We start from the raw sequence: 21523 nt of genomic DNA on the forward strand, positions 1-21523 counted from the left end.
ACAATCGCACATTCTCGGCCCTTTCCGTCAAACATCGGATAAGTATCCGATAATGATAATCTGCGAGGGGTACCGAATGCAACAACAATAAACAAAATAAAAGATATCGATAAAGGAAGTTCCACTTTCTTTGAATTTGCAATGACATGCATGCAATGATATGGCCCAAACATTTAGAAGACAGCTATCTTCGGAAAGGACAAAGACAAAAGTATGGGGACCTCTTACGAGGTAAGTCTCTGCGATAATGCCGCGGTCATTTTATAACTGCTTGTATACTCGGAAAGATGATTTCGGATAGTAATAAATTTGGAATAAAGAGAAGTTTAATAATGATGATTGTTCTAATTAATTGTAAACATTGTGGCGGGATTTAATACAAACAATTTATTTGTGTGCAATTAAAAAGTTCTCCCCAGGGCTTAACACTAAAGCACGTCCGAACGACATTCACTGCCTGTACCTAGCCAATGTCCCAGGAACATGCCCGACCGGTCGTGTGTATTTTGGGCAGGATTATGTGTTCTATATCAATAAACTGTGTTGTAAATAAGCTTTTCAAAGATGCAGAAATCTTAATACAGTATGATCAGATGACAATTAAATCCCAGAGTGAAGTTGGAGACAACAAACGGATCGTATCTCGAAATATATTTGGAACCCCCTGATTGCAATCAAAAAGAGGCTGACAATTCAGAAAATCCCCGGTCGTTTTCCTGGTAAAACATGCAGTACCTATTTTTAAACAGAATTCTGCTAGATACGGTTTTTGATTGGTTTCCTCGAAGTGATGTGTTTTTTCGATAAAAATACGTTTTAAACTAAAAGCCGGGATCGCCCAGGATCGTCCGGGATCAATGAAGGTATACAACTCGACATTAACACAAAGTTACTATAAAATTATTAGTTATTTACCAATTTTAAATAATTTTAATTTGTTTGATCGATTAGAAGTTTTTTGACAATCTTTTTAACGCAATTTAATTAGCAAAACAAACATTAATGGTTGATCCCGGCTTTTAGTAGAGAGTTAACCGTGTACAATTGTACCTCTACCGTAACACGTTATTTTGCGACACCTAAGATTCATTTACCATTTGTCGTCAGACGGCAACCGCGGCAATCTATGTGAAACAGGTTTTAACATTCATGTTTTTGTTTAAGTTTGGCTTTATGGGTGGGGATGGGGGTTCCTCGGATAAGAAAAGAAAAGGGAAGGAGGAAAGTAATAGAAAGTAAGAGGGGAAAAAAAACAAGGAAATTTCTCCCGAAATGGTGTGAAGAAATTTCTCCCGAAATGGCGTGAAGATTACAAATAGATGTCTTAAGTAGATGAATATTGAATTTATTAGCATCAGTAAGGCAAGCTAATAAGAATGATTGATTCATAATTGCGCATCTCCACGCACAAGAAAATACAAGTTGAATGATAAATATAAAGGTTTTGATAATGTTTGGGTCAGGACACATGAAAGATTGGTCAGGGCTAGCAGGCTCTGCTTTTACAAGCCCGAATGGGCTAGTTGAAAAAAAAGTTAGTGTTAAGCCCTGCTCCCATCACATCAGAATGCTTACATGCTTACTGCATTATGCACATAGTTTTCCTGTCGTCAGTTTCGGCTTTTTGAAGAGTTAAACTCAATCTTGCATTTTAGGGAGCTGATCAAAGTCTTTAAGGAGTTTTGTGATTCTGATCAACATCTTCATGAGAAAAACATTAGGGATGCCTGCAATGCTCTGGATCTCTATCCTTCCACATCTCAAGGTACAGTAACAGGACACAATATTTCCTTGACCTCCATATTTCTTTATTTTTCTCTGAACAAATGGAGTTTTCAGACAAAAGCTAAATTTATACACAATACATTGATCTCACCTTTTTTCCCCACTGTCAGACACAATTTATCAGTTAAGAATAATTTTTTTTACTATTATTAGCGAGGCTGTTTTCGGAGAGAACCCGAGCTATTGTCATAGCCAGCTCGTCAACTGTCCGCCGTCCGCCATAGGCGTCGTGCTAAAACTTTAACATTGGCTCTAAAATCAAAGTGCTTCCACCTACAACTTTGAAACTTCATATGTAGATGCACCTTGATGAGTTCTACACGCCACACCCATTTTTGGTTCACTAGGTCAAAGGTCAAGGTCACTGACCTCTAATATCAAACTTTAACATAGGCTCTAAAATCAAAGTGCTTCCACCAGTGACCTACAACTTTGAAACTTCATATGTAGTGGCACCTTGACGACTTCTACATGCCACACCCATTTTTTGGTCACTAGGTCAAAGGTCAAGGTCACTGTGACCTCTAATATAAAACTAACAAAAACCTTAACATTGCCTCTAAAATCAAAGTGCTTCCACCTACAACTTTGAAACTTCATATGTAGATGCACCTTGATGAGTTCTACATGCCACATCCATTTTTGGTTCACTAGGTCAAAGGTCAAGGTCACTGACCTCTAATATTAAACTTTAACATAGGCTCTAAAATCAAAGTGCTTCCACCTACAACTTTGAAGGTCAAGGTCACTGTGACCTCTAAAAAAAAATAATTCTGACAAGCTTTCGCAGCCGAGCGTGGCACCCGTTATGCGGTGCTCTTGTTAAATAACTTGTTTTAATCATTATGACATTTTAAAATTAGGACATATAAATTGATAAGAATAGACTGTAATCAAAGAATTGGTAATAATGAAAAAAGTAAGTTTTTATAATATCTATAATGATGTCATTGCCCAAATGGGATTGATGTTTGATATTTTAGAATACTTTAGTGGTCAACACTGCCATCCACCTGTGGATGTTAAATCTTTACATATTCATATGGAAGGAATCTGTATTACTTAGTGCTGCAACAATACGCCAAAAACCGTATTGCAATATATTGTCAGTTCAAAAACCTGTATTGCAATATATCGCAATATATTGCTAACTTGTACCAAATTTATAACTTGCAAATTATCCAATAATCCCGTATGTTCCAGTTTTAAAGCAAATTCTGGTATATATTTACTATAAATGTGCTCAAGAATAACAAGAAACACAAACATTCGCAAATTTTCTTAAGTATCAAATACATTTTGGCATTCGTTACTATTTAAGATGTGATGAAATAACATCCAACCGGGGCGTTTTTTTCCACTGAACACGCGTAATTCACCTGACGTGATGTTCCCGTTTTTATACAACACAAAATACACCCATACTTTCCATGCAACGTTCTACATGTCTGTATAATTTTCGCGCGCTTTTTATTGAGACAAAGGATAAAGAACTTTTTATTTGACGCTAGAATTTTTTATTGTCGCATTAGCAGTAAAATTTGGAAGCGTATTTCCGATATTCGGATTACAAATTTAATAATGCTCAATTCAGAATCAAACGAAACATTTACAGCTGTGCGCAATAATTCAACGATAATCTGTTCAAAAGCATCGAACGAATGCTCCGATGTAACAACGCTACTCCGTATAATAAACTTTCAGAATGCTATTTTTACGAAAAAAAATATTTACACTGCTTTGTTTTGTTTACCTTGTTATCATTATTTCGGATGGCTTTTCTGGACGAAATGTGAATGAATTTTTGTAAAATTTTCGTACCGGTATGATGAAAATCGTATCGCAATACAATATGCGGATTTCGTATTGCGATATATACCGATATACCGGTATATTGTTGCAGCACTAGTATTACTGTAATTACTCTTAGTTTTCGGACAAGTTTAATTTTCGGAACCCCTGTTTTAAGCCAAGATTATTTTTTTCATGACTTTTCAGACATACTGGTTTTCGTTCATAATTAATGGCCCTTAATTTTCTGACATTTTATTTTACAATCATGAATGCTGTTTAAATATCATTTTTACCTGTCGCGCTTATCTGGTGACACTCGATTATGCGTTTTTACAACCTAATTATGGTCAGACAAATGCCTTAAGGCATTGGACCATCTGATTTACATACTTGGGTAAATAATTATGTATACCGGTAATAGACATTGGTTTCACCCAACAGCTTAAAGTGAAACATATATACAAGTAATTTATACTATACGGCTTGGTATTTAACAAGCACATGTAATTATTTGTTACAACAAATGGCGCTATAAACTTTTACATGTCCAATAATGAAATTAATATTTTAATTTTTATGCCCATCGTAGAGTGGCATATAGCAGTCCCTCTCTCTGTCCGTCTGTCCATCTGGCATTCTGTTTTCTGGAGTTTTTTTATGCATCACTTTGAGATATTGAGCTGATTTTTGGTATATTAGTCCACCTACATGACCTACAGATGAAGTGTTCAATTCGTTCCCTTATCATGTTGATTTTTGACGAAGAAACAGGGTTTGACTGATCTAAAGGGAAGTAATAAGCTTTAATAATTAACAATAAGAATACTTATAATTAAATAATGATTAATAATTATTAATAATATAATATAATAATTAGAATATTTATCATTTTGAAATTTTTGTTATCATTTGGCAGGTACATGTCATTTTTGACAAGGGAAGTAATATTTTCCATTTGTTGGATGTTTTTTATGCAATGCTTTAAGATATTAAGCTGAATTTTACTATGTGAGTCTACCTACATGACCTACAGATGAAATGTGAATTAAGTTCCGGTCCATAGATTTTTGGTGAAGTTATGGGCCTTGGACTGAGAAATGTTCTCTTTCAAAACTGTTTTCCGATTTTTTGTATGCAACACTTTTAGATATTGAGCTGATTTTTGGTATGTGAGTCTACTTATATGACCTACATATAAAGTGTGAAATTTGTTCTGGTCCATTGATTTTTGGTGAAGTTATGGGCCTTGGCCTTAGATATTATATTTATTATAACCGTTTTCTGGAGGTTGCCAAGTTTTCAGAATTGAGCAGATTTTTGGTATTTGAGTCTACCTACATGACTTCCAGATGAAGTGTGAGCTTCGTTTTGTTCCATTGATTTATGGGCCTTGTTTTCTCTAAATTTTAAAACTAAAAGTAATAACAGTAATGTAAATGTCAAAGAATAGTATTTTTTTATTTAAAGGTATTTTACTGTTTTTATGGTAGCATTTGGTTGAGAACATGTTGTGAGATGGCAAATATACCAAAAATGTAAATATGAGACACTTAAACAGACACATGCATTGATAATTGGAGACTTTATACTGACTACAATAAAACTGCCTGCTGGTATGAATGGCGGAAGATGGGTAAGCCCTGCTGCTGACATATTTCAGTACACGAGATGATGGTGTGTGCCATGGACTATGGCAGTCCCTGCAAGCCGGACCACTTCACGTTTGGAGAATTCTGTGTGCTTGTGGCAGAGCTCAAGACATACTATCAGCTCAAGTTTGTATTTTTATGTTAAATACTACCAGTGCATATAAAAGTTAGATTTGTGACCATGATCTGGTCTGTTTCTCAAAATTATACCTTTGGTGGATACTTGGGAAGCCGTGGTAAATTTGACTTACTGAGGCTCAAAATTAATGTTTTCCCCCGAAAGGTCACAGGGGCAGGTCCACCCATAGATACACTTTTGAAGAGTCTGATATTCCTGTACATAAACTATGAAACACGCATTATGTAAATTAATCTTACCTAGTGGAAATACTTATTCTGTCTTCCTATTTAAATAATTTTAATATCATTTAAGTTCTTAGAACTGATTAAACATTTAGTTTTCAGTGTTGTTTATGCTATGTATAATTCTAAGTTTTGATGATTTATAGGTTGTCCTGCCAAATAATAAATGTTCAATCTACAAAATAATATTGCAAATGTTTTCCTACTGGAGTCTGTGGGACTGCTTTGGTTTTCCACCTTGCTTTCATTATTATTACCCTTGATTGTTCAAAGTCTAAGGTTTATTTAAAAAACAAAGAGGTGGACAAATAACTGACTGCTGTTTTGTGTAAGTTTGCACTAAAAAATCAAAATCATAGGTACAAAGTACTTGTCAATGTGATAAATAAAAACCTTCACACATGTTACTTGTTGGCATCATATTAATGTTTAGACATTTTTGTGCAGTCTTAAACCACCTAAAACAAGGACAACTGAACTGTTACTCAGGGTAATATTATATTCATGTTCAGAATTTTCTTTTGCAGTCCTAAACCACCGGTGCCTGTAAGTATGGTCCGTATCCGTGCTGAACGCAATATTGATCGAAAGAAGCGAAGAGGTACTTATTTGAGATGCTTGTTAATGTTTACTAAGTTTCCATTCTATCATAAACTTTATATCATACATTATTATCATACGCTTCAGGTTTTTTTTACCTTATATAATAGACGCCGAATATCGGCGTCTTCTCTCATCGAACTAGACTGGTTTTTTCCCCTTTCCTGACCAAATATTCCCCCTAAAAAAAAAAAAAAAACATTTTTTTTTTTTTTTTTTTGTAATAGAAAGATGTGGTCTCATGATTATAATATCTCAATTCTATTTCAATTTAATCTTGTCAAACGTACTAAATTATGAAAAAAGCAATGAATATAGTGCTAGCATGTACAAATGTAATAATGAGAGAGTAAGTAAACAAATCCCCCAAAGTGGAAAATTGTGCGTAAAATTTCCCCCACATAAGGGCTAAAGGCCCCATCCCCCACAACCCCAAAAAAAACCTGCGCTTAATATTACACATGTTTATCATAGGCTTGATGTTTGACATTTTGCGAACAACATCATTTTGCATGGGCTTATCAGTGTTATTTTTCAATACAGTGTCAGTTAACAGTTGTTAATTGGGAGATGAAATTATCAGCTTGCTGTGCATGAATTATTTTAGACAATCACATACAGACATCACTCTTGACAAGTGAATGAGTTACAGTGATCTTGAAAATGGACATAATTGAGTGACACAAAATATATGAGTATCAGACTGTAAACAATTGTTTCGTCATCATAGATAAATATTATATAAATAAAAGTAAACACCATGTTCCCTTTGAATGGACCAGTAGTTTCTGCAATAGAATTATGAACTTTTAAGCGTAAGTGATATTCACCATATTTCAAAGGAATCTTTTAGATTTTAGTTGCATATGTATTCCAATATGCAGTATATCAAGAATGCTGTTATACCAAGGTGTTTTAAGTTTTAGTAAAAAGCATGATTGTGCTATCCCAAATTTGTTTAACTGACTACTGTATATGTGATTTTTCTTTTTATTGTAAACACCTTTTAATTCTATTATTTTATTAAAGCAATTTTCATTTTTCTCTAAATTAATTTTATAATTTGCTTAAATACAAGTTGATTTTTTATAAAATATAATTTTAATTTAATGCCATGCTCTTGAGTACACTTCGTTTTTACCCACATGTGCTTTTTTAGAAGAAAAACATACAATATGTTAGCAGAAAATCTATTCTAGGCAAACACCATATTAAATATAGAAGCACATTATTGTCACATTTACATCTGTTGAATGTTAAACAGTCATCATTTGTCAAGGCATGCAACCATTACGTATATTATTATATAATATGCGTGTTAGATAACCTTTGCAGCCTTCTTATTGGCTATATCTGTTTGGTTGACCCATTACATGATACGGGTAAAATGACCTTGTCTGTGTGAATTGATATCAATTCATTAAACAACTTTTAGGTGTAATCAATTTCTTTCTAATAAAACTTTTGAAGTCTATTTTGGTGAAAAAGCATGTAATAAATAGTTCTGATTCTTGCAATTTCATGCTATTTTTCTTTTATCCAGGAAATTGATAATATATTTTTATTAAGATTTCTTAATTGGTTTAATAAAATATTGAATTATTAAATGACAACTCATGTTAAAGCCTCTATATTATTAACAGTCTGAATTGTCCAAAGTTTTGTCACTCATTAAAATGTACATGTATTTTCAACATTTTTTAATGATTTCCTGGTACTTTCAGAAAGTCTTGTGCATTTCGCAGGTAGTATCTTTTACAGCAATGTTGAATTGTTCCTGTAATGGACATTTAACAATATATGACCTGCATCATGCGAAAATGGGTCTTATGCCATATCAAGCCAGTGTAGCACTAGACAAGCCCATGCAATCGGTCAGTCTGGTCAAGAGCTATAGTTGTTCACAATAAAGTCACACAAGACTTTGTGAACAAATCAGCATACAGGGAAGCTCCTGACCAGACTGCGCAGATGCGCAGGTACGGCTGGAGATGCGCTGGCTGCATAAAGCTTAAGACTGATTGTCAAATGAAGCGGCTCTTATGTATTTGCACATCAGTTACAATTAGGACCCATAAATAGTGGCATGCCAGCTAGTCTGTTAACAAATTGTTAAATTATGTTAATTTTAAATGTTTCATATAATATATGTACTTCAGTTTGAAAAGAAAGTATTAATTTTCGGGTTGGAATGAAATATTATATTTTTTTATAATTATTCCTATGATAATTTATTTATCTCCATGAGCAATATTGATTGCAAACAGTATTCTATTAGCAATGTTTGCACTGCTAAGAAGAGTACAAACATAAAAACTTGCTTTAAAGTCAATATAAATTGGAAGTACATGTAAAAAACCAACTTCTGTATCACTTTATTTTGTACTGCTTCAATTCATGTAAATGGACATGGTACTGATTACAAACTCCTTTTTATTTCCAAATTCTGCACTAACAGACACTGTTGTACATGACAAAAATGTCAATCATAAATGTAATACTTTTTTTAGAATATAGTGTACTCTGTTTAAAATCCACATTCTTGACCAACCCCTCCTTTTTACCATGGAAACATGGCAATGCTATTTAAAGAAAGCTTTGAAGTTAAACCAGATGTGGCTAGTATTGATTCTAGGATATTACTCCAATTTATCAGTGTTTCATATTTCCTCTCTTTTTTTAATACCATCTCATATTAACTATTGATCATTATTACCTATAGCATTTGTTACCATCCTTTTTACCTTTTACTTAAAACTTAATCTCATAATTCATTGAAGTAAATGCAGTTGTTGACATCATTGAACTTGCTCTCATGAATGCCATTAGCATAAATTTATAATTATATTGATATTAATGGGACCATTGCAGCATTCTTAGTATTAGTTCAATGGATTAAAATTGCTTCTGTACACAAATTATTTATTCTGTATGATGGTAGTGTAATATTATTCATGCATTAAGCTCTGTGCCAGATTAATAGTGCTAGCTAAATTTGCTTGCAAAAGATTCAAAATAATGTCAATTAAAAGTCTTTGAAACATGCAGTCATCAGTTTGTGTTCTTTAAATAAGCAATAGTTAAGGTCTTGCTCATTAAGCTTAAGCTTCGGAAGGATGATAACACACTTTTACAGTGGAAATATGGTTGGGCTTTCAACATTCATCAGTCATGGCCTATGTATTTTTGTTGTTGCATTAGTTTCCTAATTAAAATGTTGTTTTGAGGCTATTATCTGCATTATTTTATTTTTTTAACAATGCATTATTATTAAAATGATTGTTTTCATTGTTATCTGCCATGCATTAGCAATAGTTGTTAGGTCGCCATGGTGTAGTGGATATGATGACCCAATCGGCTGAGAGGTCAGGGATTTGACCCCAACTGCGGAAGTGTTCTAACAAAGGACTGGTTCAACCCATGAAACAGACTCAAGAGCATTTCAATAAACACAAGGCTTTCCATGCAATCATTAAAATAAATAGGTTAAAGCTAATAGTCATTAAATCATTCAATATCTGAGACGTTCAGAAATTAATTTGTCTGCCATTGTTGTTATTGGAATATACAAGTGTTTAGTCAAGATGATTGTGTGAATGATGTTACAGAACATATACAGAAAATCCATTGTAACCAGTGTTTAAATAAACAGCCATATTGTAATTTGAAATACTTTGAAACATGGCAAGCAGTTCAAACAAAAATACAAATCAATTATAAACAATTTTAAATAGTGTGTAAAGTAAAACAGTTATAGTTTAATTTTGAAATCGTCATGATCATTATGAACCTGTTTCCCACTTTAATTTTCCTTTATTTATTTAACATTATTTTCATTTTTATTATGTCCCCCACTATAGTAGTGGGGGACATATTGTTTTTGCCCTGTCTGTTGGTTGGTCTGTTGGTCTGTTGGTTGGTTTGCGCCAACTTTAACATTTTGCAATAACTTTTGCTATATTGAAGATAGCAACTTCATATTTGGCATGCATGTGTATCTCATGAAGCTGCAGATTTTGAGTGGTGAAAGGTCAAGGTCATCCTTCAAGGTCAGAGGTCAAATATATGTGGCCAAAATCGCTCATTTTATGAATACTTTTGCAATATTGAAGATAGCAACTTTATATTTGGCATGCATGTGTATCTCATGGAGCTGCACATTTTGAGTGGTGAAAGGTCATGGTCATCCTTCAAGGTCAGAGGTCAAATATATGTGGCCCAAATCGCTTATTTTATGAATACTTTTGCAATATTGAAGATAGCAACTTGATATTTGGCATGCATGTGTATCTCATGGAGCTGCACATTTTGAGTGGTGAAAGGTCAAGGTCAAGGTCATCCTTCAAGGTCAGAGGTCAAATATATGTGGCCCAAATCGCTTATTTTATGAATACTTTTGCAATATTGAAGATAGCAACTTGATATTTGGCATGCATGTGTATCTCATGGAGCTACACATTTTGAGTGATGAAAGGTCAAGGTCAAAATCATCCTTCAAGGTCAAATATATGGGTCAAAATTGCTCATGTAATGTCACTTCTGCAATATTGAAGCTAGCAATTTTATATTTGAAATGCATGTGTATCTCATGGAGCTGCACATTTTGAGTGGTGAAGGGTCATGGTCATCCTTCAAGGTCAAACGTCATATAGGGGGATATTGTGTTTTACAAACACATCTTGTTTTCAATAAAATATTCTGAAATAAGCACTTCTAGTGTTGTAAATGAATTGTTGCATTCTCATGTATCAGGGATAAGTCACACTATTGTAATGAAATGTGTGTCTTTTTAAACTCGGATAATGTTTATGTGTGTGATTTTTCTCACTATTGGGGTACAGTAGGGCTTGAACTTACCTTTGGAATCTCTTTTGTCAGTTGGGCACTAAATATTTACATCTATAATTTTATATAACGCAGCATAATTTCAAATGTTTGGAAGTATAGTTACTTGTGTTAAGATTAGAAATCAATGTTTAAGGGACTTGTAAATATGCTTTCATGTTTAAAAAGTAAAGTTTTCTTAAATAGCATGTTCAAAAGACTATTTGTAAACACCAACACGTGTGTCGTATCTAAAAAATCATCTTAACAAAAGAATGTGATTCCCCAGGTGATTGTATTGTCTTTTCAAGAATAATCAATCATCCCATCTGCCATTATGTTTCAAAGAAATTGCACTATATAATTGCCTGTTATTATAACTTTTTAACAAGAAAGAAGGGTGCAGACTTGTGTGATTGTATAGAAACAATACATGTAATGATTGAGAACGCAGAACATACTTTTTTATAAAGTCAGTACTGCACACACATTTAACATACTCTTTGGTCAAATATTCACTGTCTTTACTATATAGCAATGTGTGTGTGTTATGCATTGCACTTTACCCCCTTGTACTCAGAGCATTGCATTCCCAGAATTGGAAGCCATGTATACCATGCTACAGACTGTCTCATTTGACTTTATTGTGTTTTATAATGTTCCTATCTTTTGATCAATGTTAAAGGTACAGGTTTACAGTATGTTTTTAGCCCCTGATCACTGGTTTATAAGTAGTCTGTTTACACTCAGCGCAGTATGAAGCCATGACATGACACATTGGCTTATTTTCGACTTCAAGACGAGCATTCTTCCATTAGACCACTGTCCCAAACAACATATTAAATTTTCTATATAAAGTAATAAAGCACCACACCAAAAAGTATTGTAACTTTTAGGTTTCATAATTCAGTTCCGCAATGATGATCATGATCATGAAATAACTGTTGCTGTTAGACTTTATTGAGAATGCAGTTAGTATTGAACTATATGCATGCTAAAAATTGTAATTAGTAACTTTTTTGATCTTGAAAAATCATTGAATAGTTCATTTTCCAGTATAAGCTTCTGTGAAATGCTATATCTCAATTTGTACTAGAGGTATTCAGTTAAAACTTCAGTTATTTGCTTGGTCGTATTGTTTGAGGTCACTGCCCAATTTCCAACTCTGACTTGCAATTTTGCAGAATTATGCTCCTTTTTGCACAAAAATTGTTCTTATTAACGTTTGCATGGAGACCCAGTATTTGGAACCAGTTGGTTCAAGGTCACTGTTACCAAATAAAGAATTACTTTAAAAGAGATGATTTTAATTTCTTTGCCTTTACAATCTTTAATTTCTGTTTTTATCTTATTTTAGATCTTATTCTTAACAAGTGCACCGGTACATAAATATTATTTTCCCGGTATTACTAATGGTTTTCTACATTTTGTTTGTTTTCACTACCTTGTTGAGAACTAATTAATATAATTGTGAATCTGATTTTAGTGTAGTTACAAGTAACAAAACACTTGTCCAATGTCAGGGACAACTTAAGATTTTCTGTCTGGTGTGGCTCATGATTCGCTGTAACATGTTATTCGTGCCTGCCCATATGCCATTGAACATGGGTCAGACTGTGTCAGTTTTAGTGCTGATTAACATAATCTCTGTGGCTTTGGTTACATATAACTTATAAAGGTGAACACTGTATTGGTTGTTTTCGTACATGCATTACACAAATATTTATTTGATTTAGAAAACAGCTGTATTAATAAATATAGTTTACATATTGTGAAACTGATTTTTTATACATGTACATACTGCATATGAACATCGTAGAAACTTATTTGTGTTCAATATGTTTATGGTTGTTTTAACAGTTTAAACAAGTTTAAGAAATAGAACTATATAAATAAGAAATGATCATTTCATATTGATTAACAATAATGTTCTTTTCAACCAATTTGAGGAAATTTTTGTCAATTTGTAATACATTTTGTTTCGGCTCGTTTCTTTTAGTTTTCCTAGGTGGTTCATGCAACCCTACAAAATGGCGAGCAGAGATCGCCATACCCTTCTTCAAAGAGAATGGAATCACTTTCTACAATCCAGTAAGTTATATATAACACCTTTAAATGTAATAGTATCCCGATGGACAAACACATAAGCTCTGGGACAGGTTGCTCAAAGCAACATTAAGATAACATTACTGTTAAGAAACTGTCGTTAAACTGGCCTTTAAAAGCCAGCATTATTTTGAGAAACCCAATCTTAACACTTACACTGATTTTAACAGGCCCGTTATCATTTAACGGTCCGTTTAGACTTAACGGTGCTTCGAGCAACACGGCCCTGTATATGGGTATGTGTATACCAGACAGTTTCACAATACACGTACATATGAATGCAAATTGTACATTTTTACACTAAAAGCTGATTGAAGATATCAAGTTTTCTGGTATCTTTCGGCACATTTGAGCACAACATGATCATTGTCAGCTTTTATGGTCACCTTTTGTCCGTTATTTGTCACGCATCACCCGTTATGTGTCGTCAACATTTATTCACCTTAATTGCGAAAACTCAAACAACCACACTAATTGCCTGATTGTCAGGAAACTGTGTGAAAATATTAATCCATTCGTCTAGGAAGCCTTTGAATCTGGGTCATGTGGTTTCAAAGGTCACACTTTATAACTAAAAAGGGCTTGTGAGCACTCTGGAAGTCAGATTTGTCTGCTCAATCATTATCAAACTTGCTAATTTTGTTTGATCTAATGATATCTCAGCAGTTTAAGGTTATTTCCAGTCTTTTATAAAACATGGTCATTAGAGGGCAGGACAGTTTTGCTTATTGAGCTATTATGGAATGTTTTGAACACTCAAGTAGTCAGATATTGTTTACCTATCATCCTGAAACTTGCTCATAAAATCTGTACCTATGATATCCCAGCAGAATTCAAAAAACATTTCTGGTCTGTTGAAAAATGTGGACACCAGGTGGCAGGGCAGTTTTCTATAAGACTATAGTGAAAAGTTCTGATAACCCTAGAAGTCACATTTTCCCCATCACCAGGAAACTTGCTAAGAACAATTGTTTTAGTGATATATATGAATGAACAACAATTATTCTGATCCATTAAGAAACATAGCTGCAGGGGGGGGGGTCAGTTTTTATGACATTGTCATAGTTGTGAACACTACAGAGCTCTAGAAATCACATTTTGTGTCCGATGAGTTTAAAAATGTCTCCAGTAATTAAAAAACATGGCTGCTGGATTTTGAGGGGTTAAGGGGGGGGGGGGATTCTTATATGGCTGTAATAAAAAACTTCTTGCTTATAACAGTTAAGTTCCCTTGGTCTTAGGTGATGGTCTTTGACCTTGAGCCCTCTTGATTACATTGAGTATAACTATAATACTTATTATGTGTTTTGCCTCATTGTGTTAGATTTTTGCCTCATACTCGGTGACAACAACTTTATTTTAGCAGGTACAGAACTGGAAGCCGGAACTCATGGAGTTGGAGGCTCAGGCAAAACAGGTCAGCAATAAATCAATGTGATATCAATATAATGCAAACAGTGTTTTTTTCCATTCAAAATCGGGTCAGGTGATCGGCCCCATTCCCAATGGAAAAAAGTATATATTTTTCCCAAATGGGAGCTAAAACTTCCCTATGGAAGGTATCAAACAAAAATATTTTTTTATGCCCCCAGAACATAGGTTCTGGGGGCATATTAAAATCGCACCGTCCGTCAGACAGTAAGTCAGTCCGTTAGTCCGGATTAGTTTCCGCTCAAAAACTCGAGCAATTGTCATCAGATCTTCACCAAACTTCATGAAAATGTGTAAGGCAATAACATCTGGGTCAAGTTCGATAATCGGCCAAATTGACCCAGACACACCAGAGTTACGGCCCTTGAATCATCGTAAAATTGGGTTTTTTCTCGTTTCTGCTCAATAACTCGAGCAATTGTCATCAGATCTTCACCAAACTTCATGAAAATGTGTAAGGCAATAACATCTGGGTCAAGTTCGATAATCTGCTAAATTGACCCAGACACTCCTGAGTTACGGCCCTTGAATCATCGTAAAATTGGGGTTTTTCTCGTTTCCGCTCAATAACTCGAGCAATTGTAATCAGATCTTCACCAAACTTCATGAAAATGTGTAAGGCAATAACATCTGGGTCAAGTTCGATAATCGGTCAATTTGACCCAGACACTATTGAGTAACGGCCCTTGAATCATCGTAAAATTGCGTTTTTTTCTCGTTTCCACTCAATAACTCGATCAATTGTCATCAGATCTTCACCAAACTTCATGAAAATGTGTAAGGCAATATCATCTGTGTCAAGTTCGATAATCGGCCAAATTGACCCAGACACTCCTGAGTTACGGCCCTTGAATCATCGTAAAATTGGGTTTTTTCTCGTTTCCGCTCTATAACTCGAGCAATTGTCATCAGATCTTCCCCAAACTTCATGAAAATTTGTAAGGTAATAACATCTGCATCAAGTTCGATAATCGGCCAAATTGACCCACACACTCCCAAGTTACGGCCCTTTAATCATCCTAATATTTTTTTCTTGTTTCCGCTCAATATATCAAGCAATTGTCATTGTATTTTAACCATACTTCATGAAAATGTGAAAGGCAATAACATCTAGGTCAAGTTCAATAATCGGCCAAATTGACCCAGACACTCCTGAGTTACGGCCCTTGAATCATCGAAAAATTGCGTTTTTTCTCATTTCCCGTCAATAACTTGAGCAAATTTCATAGGATCTCCGCCACACTTCATGAAAATGTGAAAGGTCATAAGATCTAGGTCAAGTTTGATAATCAGCCAAATTGACCAAGACACTCCTGATTGAATCATAGCAAAAATGTTTTCCTTATGTTATGAAGTTGTGCATGTTGGATTGTTATTGTCCTATATCAAAACTGATCTTTTTTTATGCCCCCCCATAGGGTGGCATATAGCAGTTGCACTGTCTGTCCATCTGTCTGTCTGTCGCACTTTTGCGTTTAGGTTTCGAAAAATGCTCATAACTTCTATGTCGCTTCAGATGAAACCTTCATATTTGGTATGCATGTGTATATGGACAAGGCCTTTCCATACGCACACGAATTTTGACCCCTTTGACCTTGAATTTGAACTTAGGGTTCGCGTTTAGGTTTCGAAATCTGCAGTTAGGTTTGGAAAAAGCGTTTTTCTGGGGCATATGTCTTCAAATGGAGACAGCTCTTGTTTATTTTATTTCTCAATGTTCATCTCCCACCCATATAAGTTCAATGTTAGTAAATATAATTCTGAAAATACGTTTATTCTCAATTTTGAAGCATTTTTTAGCAAAACAGCAACAACACTAATATCCCAGTGTTAGTCAAAACGCCGCAAATTTTCCCAGTCCAAAGGGATCGGCCCCATTCCCAAAATGGTGGGAAAAAAAACACTGGCAAAGGAATATTGATTTATGAAGTTGTACACATAAACTTTTGTATGCAAACAAATGCGTAACATCAAAGTATTTATGGACAAATACTAGAAATGCTAAAGAATGATTTTTTCACAGATCAAATAATTTCTTTAGCTGAAAGTCAGACTATTGTGTATTTCATACATTTCCATTCTTTATCAAATTCAAGCAAATATGTTCCAACGATGAAATGTAAATCTGATGTCTTTAAATGTCTTTAAAACATATAAGTAATAGGGTGATATCTGTTACAATGAACTTTACTTATAATTTAGGAGTAGTAAAATTTATCTGTACAAGTGTTTCTTCCTCAGAAGATGCAAAATACTGGTTTTACTGATGCAAAAAGCTCAAAACAAGTGCTGGTTTCTCCCATCACCCAACAGTGTCTCTATAATAATGCAACTTTGGTCACAGGTTTGTTCATTAAACATATTGGACATAAAAAGGTGATGATCTCACTTTTGATGTTTTGTCATTGCATTATAATATATAATTTTATATTGATTATTCAACATTTTCAGATGGCAGACATTATGTTCTTTGTGATAGACTCTAAAACCAGGGCCATATCTTCCATGATTGAGGTTGCCTATCTTGTAGGTAAGGTGATAATGTACATACAGTGATAATTTCCCTTAATTTGTATATCATTAGGTAGTTATCACTGTAGGTCATTCATTTAATGTTTTCAATTTTCAATATAAACTCAATAGTATAATTTGTTAACAGATACATATTACATGTTTCTGCATTTAGCATTGCCAATATCTTTTAGCATTGTTGCTGAAAAACATTAACAGAAGCAATACACAAACATTATAACATTTTTATGCTCCTCATATATATATTCCGTCACACTTTTGTTACCGTTTCTCATACACCTTCAATATTTAACCGATCTCTTACATATTCGGCATGTAGGTACCTTTCATGGACATCTTCCTTTTGATGAGGTTTGAGGTCACTGGGGTCAAAGTCAAGGTCACCGAGGCTAATAATAGATTTTCATGTCACAATTTTGTTACAGTTTCTCATAGCGCCTTCCATATTTTACCGTTCTCTTACATATTTGTCATGTATGTACCTTGCATGGACCTCTGCCTTTTGATGAGGTTTGAGGACACTGGCATCAAGGTCATCGAGGCTAAAAATAGATTTTTTGGTCACAATTTTGTTACAGTTTCTCATAGCGCCTTCAATATTTTACTGATCTCTTACATATTTGGCATGTAGGAACCTTGCATGGACCTCTGCCTTTTGATGAGGTTTGAGGTCACTGGGCAGGGTTCGACACTAAGGCACGTCCGACAGACATTGTCTAGTAAGATCGGTGGTCGGGCTAGTAAAACAGGGGGCTAGCTTGTCCGACTGGTCGTACATACAAAATCTATACTGATTCATATAACTATAACTAACCGAAAACCTTTTTCTCTTAATGTGTAAAATAACTATTGTATCCATTATTTACATCAGAACAAAACTAGCATATATAAATAAACGCGGAGCATTCACATGATTCATCGCTATTTTTAGACGCGAAGGAGAGCTTCCCACAGAAATAGCTTGTTTCCATTTGTAAAGTTGTCATGAATATTAACCCTTTGCATGCTGGGAAATTTGTAGTCTGCTAAAATGTTGTCTGCTGAATTTTTAAAATTAGCATTTTCTTCAATTTTTTTCAAAGAATACTATCAGAATAGCAAACAGTTTGGATCCAGATGAGACGCCACGTTCTGTGGCGTCTCATCTGGATCCAAACTGTTTGCAAAGACCTTCAAAATTCGGTTCCAGCAATGAAAGAATTAGTGATTTTCTGCAGTGTCGTAGAACTTTACATCATGTTTTTACGACTTCTATCGAAAATCGGTATCGTCAATGTAAACATTTTGGCGTAGCAGACGAGAGAATGTAATTTAAAGAATGGCTTTGTTCAAGATTGGATTTTCGTCCGACAAATAAGTTAATAAAGAAGAATTCGACGGTAAAACTGACACAGATTATGATGGAAAAGGGCCTTGGAGCTGTGGTAGCATGGAGCACAGAGGTCAAGGAGGCTAGAATTTGATAACGTTTAATAAATGTCACCTGCTGTACAGACATCATTTGTTTAACTGGTGATAAACAGTGAAATTACAACAAACAATTTATGTTGTTAAATAGTTTTATATTATTTTTTACTCTGTGCATCAAATAACTTTCTTGTGTTCACTAATTATTTTCTGATAAAACCTGATTAAACAGTTACAAGACACAATTCTGTTTATTTGCTATGTCATTTATGGTCTAGTAGACACCAGATTTGGGCTAGTACATTTTAAGAGGAGCTGGTCCGATGGTCTGGCTGTAAAAATAGTTAATGTCGAACCCTGCTGGGGTCAAGGTCAAGGTCACCGAGTCTGATAAAAGATTTTCTCAAGGTCACACTTTGGTTACAGTTTCTCATAGCGCCTTCAATATTTGATTGATCTCTTATATATTTGGGATGTATGTACCTTGCATGGACCTCTACCTTTTTGATGAGGTTTGAGGTCACTGGGGTCAAGGTTAAGGTCACCGAGGCTGATAAAAGATTTTCTCAAGGTCACACTTTGGTTACAGTTTCTCAAAGCGCCTTCAATATTTGATCTATCTCTTATATATTTGGGATGTATGTACCTTGCATGGACCTCTACCTTTTTGATGAGGTTTGAGGTCACTGGGGTCAAGTTTAAGGTCACTGAGGCTAATAATAGATTTTCTCAATGTCACACTTTTTTCCACACAATTAAACCATATATCTACAAAGCATCATTTAGGAGCATCCATCAGTTTTACTGATATCCTTGTTTCAAATTATTTTCAAGAAGCTGTTTAATCATAAATCTTATTAAAAGTTTGTGATTTTCATAAAGGAATTTTTTAGCTTAACATATATTGCATTTTGTGTTGTGTATATACATTTTCCTCAATGTTCAGTCTCTTTAATTAATTTGAATACCAAAGCATGGCTACAAAGAAGAGCATACAAAATATTGCACATTCAATTGTGTATACACAATTTACTCATATTCAGTCTCTGAATCCAATTACGGAGACTAATTGAGTGTATGCAATATACCCAAAGTCTGTCTCTGAAATATGAGCCTTGTTCTGAGAAAACTGGGCTTAATGCATGTGCGTAAAGCCTTATCCCAGATTATCCTGTGCAGTTTGCACAGGCTAATCAGAGACGACACTTTCGGCTTAAATCCTTTTTTTGCTAAGAAGAGACTTCATTGAAACGGAAAATGTCATACAAGCGGAAAGTGCAGTCCCTGATCAGCCTGTGCGGACTGCACAGGCTAATCTTGGACGACACTTTACGCACATGCATTATGCCTAGTTTTCTCAGAACGCGACTCATATGTTTAGATACTAAATCATGCTTTCAATGTTTTTCTGCAGCCACCCAGCGTCAGGTGGTGGTGACCATGTGTGAGTACAAGTCCTCCAACATCTGTGTGGACAGTGAGACCCTCACGGACAGGTACGTGTCTGTGTGCACATGTAGAAGGGCATAAAGCTTTGTGTGAACTGCTGTGCATCTTCAACTTGCAGAATATTTTTATCCTCTTTGTCTATTTTTTATTGGTAGTTTATATGGTCAAAACCTTGGCTGAAAAAAGTATGTAAAAAAATGTATTGCCTCCTAAGAAGGAACAACATATCATGTTAGTTTTTAGCTCGACTTTTCGAAGAAAAATGAGAGCTATACTACTCGCTCTGGCGTCGGTGTTGCCGTTGGTGAAATTTTTTAATAAAGTCAAATAACTTTAACACTATCAAAGATAATTAACTCAAACTTTGAATACTTCTTTATGGCAACAAGACAATTGTGTATGTCAAGTTGCATAACTCTGTTGGCATTATTTTTAGAGTTATGCCCCTTTTTATACTTAGAAATAAAAAAATTGGTTAAAATTTGTGTTTAGGTACACTTTATTCCTATAGTATTAAACCTATTGCTTTCATACTTGCAACACTTACTTACTTTCAAAAGGGGACTATGCAGGCAAAGTTATGTAACTCTGATTGGCATTTTGACAGAATTATGGCCCCTTTTATACTTAGAAAATTGAACATTTGGTTAAGTTTTGTGTTTTGGTCCATTTTACTCCTAAAGTGTCATAGCTATTGCTTTCAGATTTGAAACACTCACTAACTATCATACAGGACTGTACAAGACAAGTTGCATAACTCTGGTTAGCATTTTGATGGAATTATGGCCCTTTTTAGATTAAAAAAAACTTTTAATATTTTGTTAAATTTTGTGTTTCGATCCACTTTACTTCTCAAGTATCAAGGCTATTGCTTTCAAACTTTAAATACTTTCTTACTATCATGAGGGTACTGTACCTGGCAAGTTGAATTTGACTTTGACCTTTGAATGACCTTGAATCTCAAGGTCAAATAAATAAATTTTGCTAACATTGCCATAACTTCTTTATTTAGGATCAGATTTGATTCATACTCTGACATAACTACACTTACCTGACATACCACAATGAACTCCACCCAAACCATCCCCCACACCCCACCGCAGAATCCCTGTTTTATCTTTTTATGCCCCCGGTAGGGCGGCATATAGCAGCTGAACTGTCCGTCAGTCTGTGCGTCCGTCGGAAAACTTTAACATTGGTAATAACTTTTGCAATATTAAAGATAGCAACTTGAAATTTGGCATGCATGTGTATCTCATGGAGCTGCACATTTTGAGTGGTGGAAGGTCAAGGTCATCCTTCAAGGTCAAGGTGAAAGGTCAAATTTTGCAAAATTGAAGATAGTAACCCGATATTTGGCATGCATGTGTATCTCATGGAGCTGCACAATTTGAGTGTTAAAGTTTCAAGGTCATCCTTCAAGGTCAAGGTTAAAGGTCAAATTTTGCAATATTGAAGATAGCAACTTGATATTAGCCATGCATGTGTATTTCATGTAGTTGCACATTTTGAGTGGTGAAAGGTCAAGGTCATTCTTCAAGGGCAAGGTCAAAGGTCAAATTTTGCAATAATGAAGATAGCAA

General features: G+C 34.6%; 1 protein-coding gene across 1 annotated transcript in view; it reads left to right on the forward strand.

Annotated features, from left to right (window-relative positions):
- The first annotated feature begins 86 nt into the window (after positions 1–86).
- The window catches only part of LOC127831515 (uncharacterized), a 31304-nt gene continuing 9867 nt past the window's right edge, over positions 87–21523 (forward strand). Inside the window, exons 1-9 of the mRNA XM_052356499.1 lie at positions 87–231; positions 1656–1765; positions 5240–5354; positions 6119–6192; positions 7916–7936; positions 13015–13106; positions 14485–14538; positions 17004–17082; positions 19906–19987. Of these exons, the coding sequence (XP_052212459.1) occupies positions 161–231; positions 1656–1765; positions 5240–5354; positions 6119–6192; positions 7916–7936; positions 13015–13106; positions 14485–14538; positions 17004–17082; positions 19906–19987 (698 nt within the window). The 5' untranslated portion in view covers positions 87–160. The remainder of the gene's footprint in view (positions 232–1655; positions 1766–5239; positions 5355–6118; positions 6193–7915; positions 7937–13014; positions 13107–14484; positions 14539–17003; positions 17083–19905; positions 19988–21523) is intronic.

This window comes from Dreissena polymorpha, chromosome 5 (assembly GCF_020536995.1).
Source record: "Dreissena polymorpha isolate Duluth1 chromosome 5, UMN_Dpol_1.0, whole genome shotgun sequence".
Classification (NCBI taxonomy): Eukaryota; Metazoa; Mollusca; class Bivalvia; order Myida; family Dreissenidae; genus Dreissena; species Dreissena polymorpha.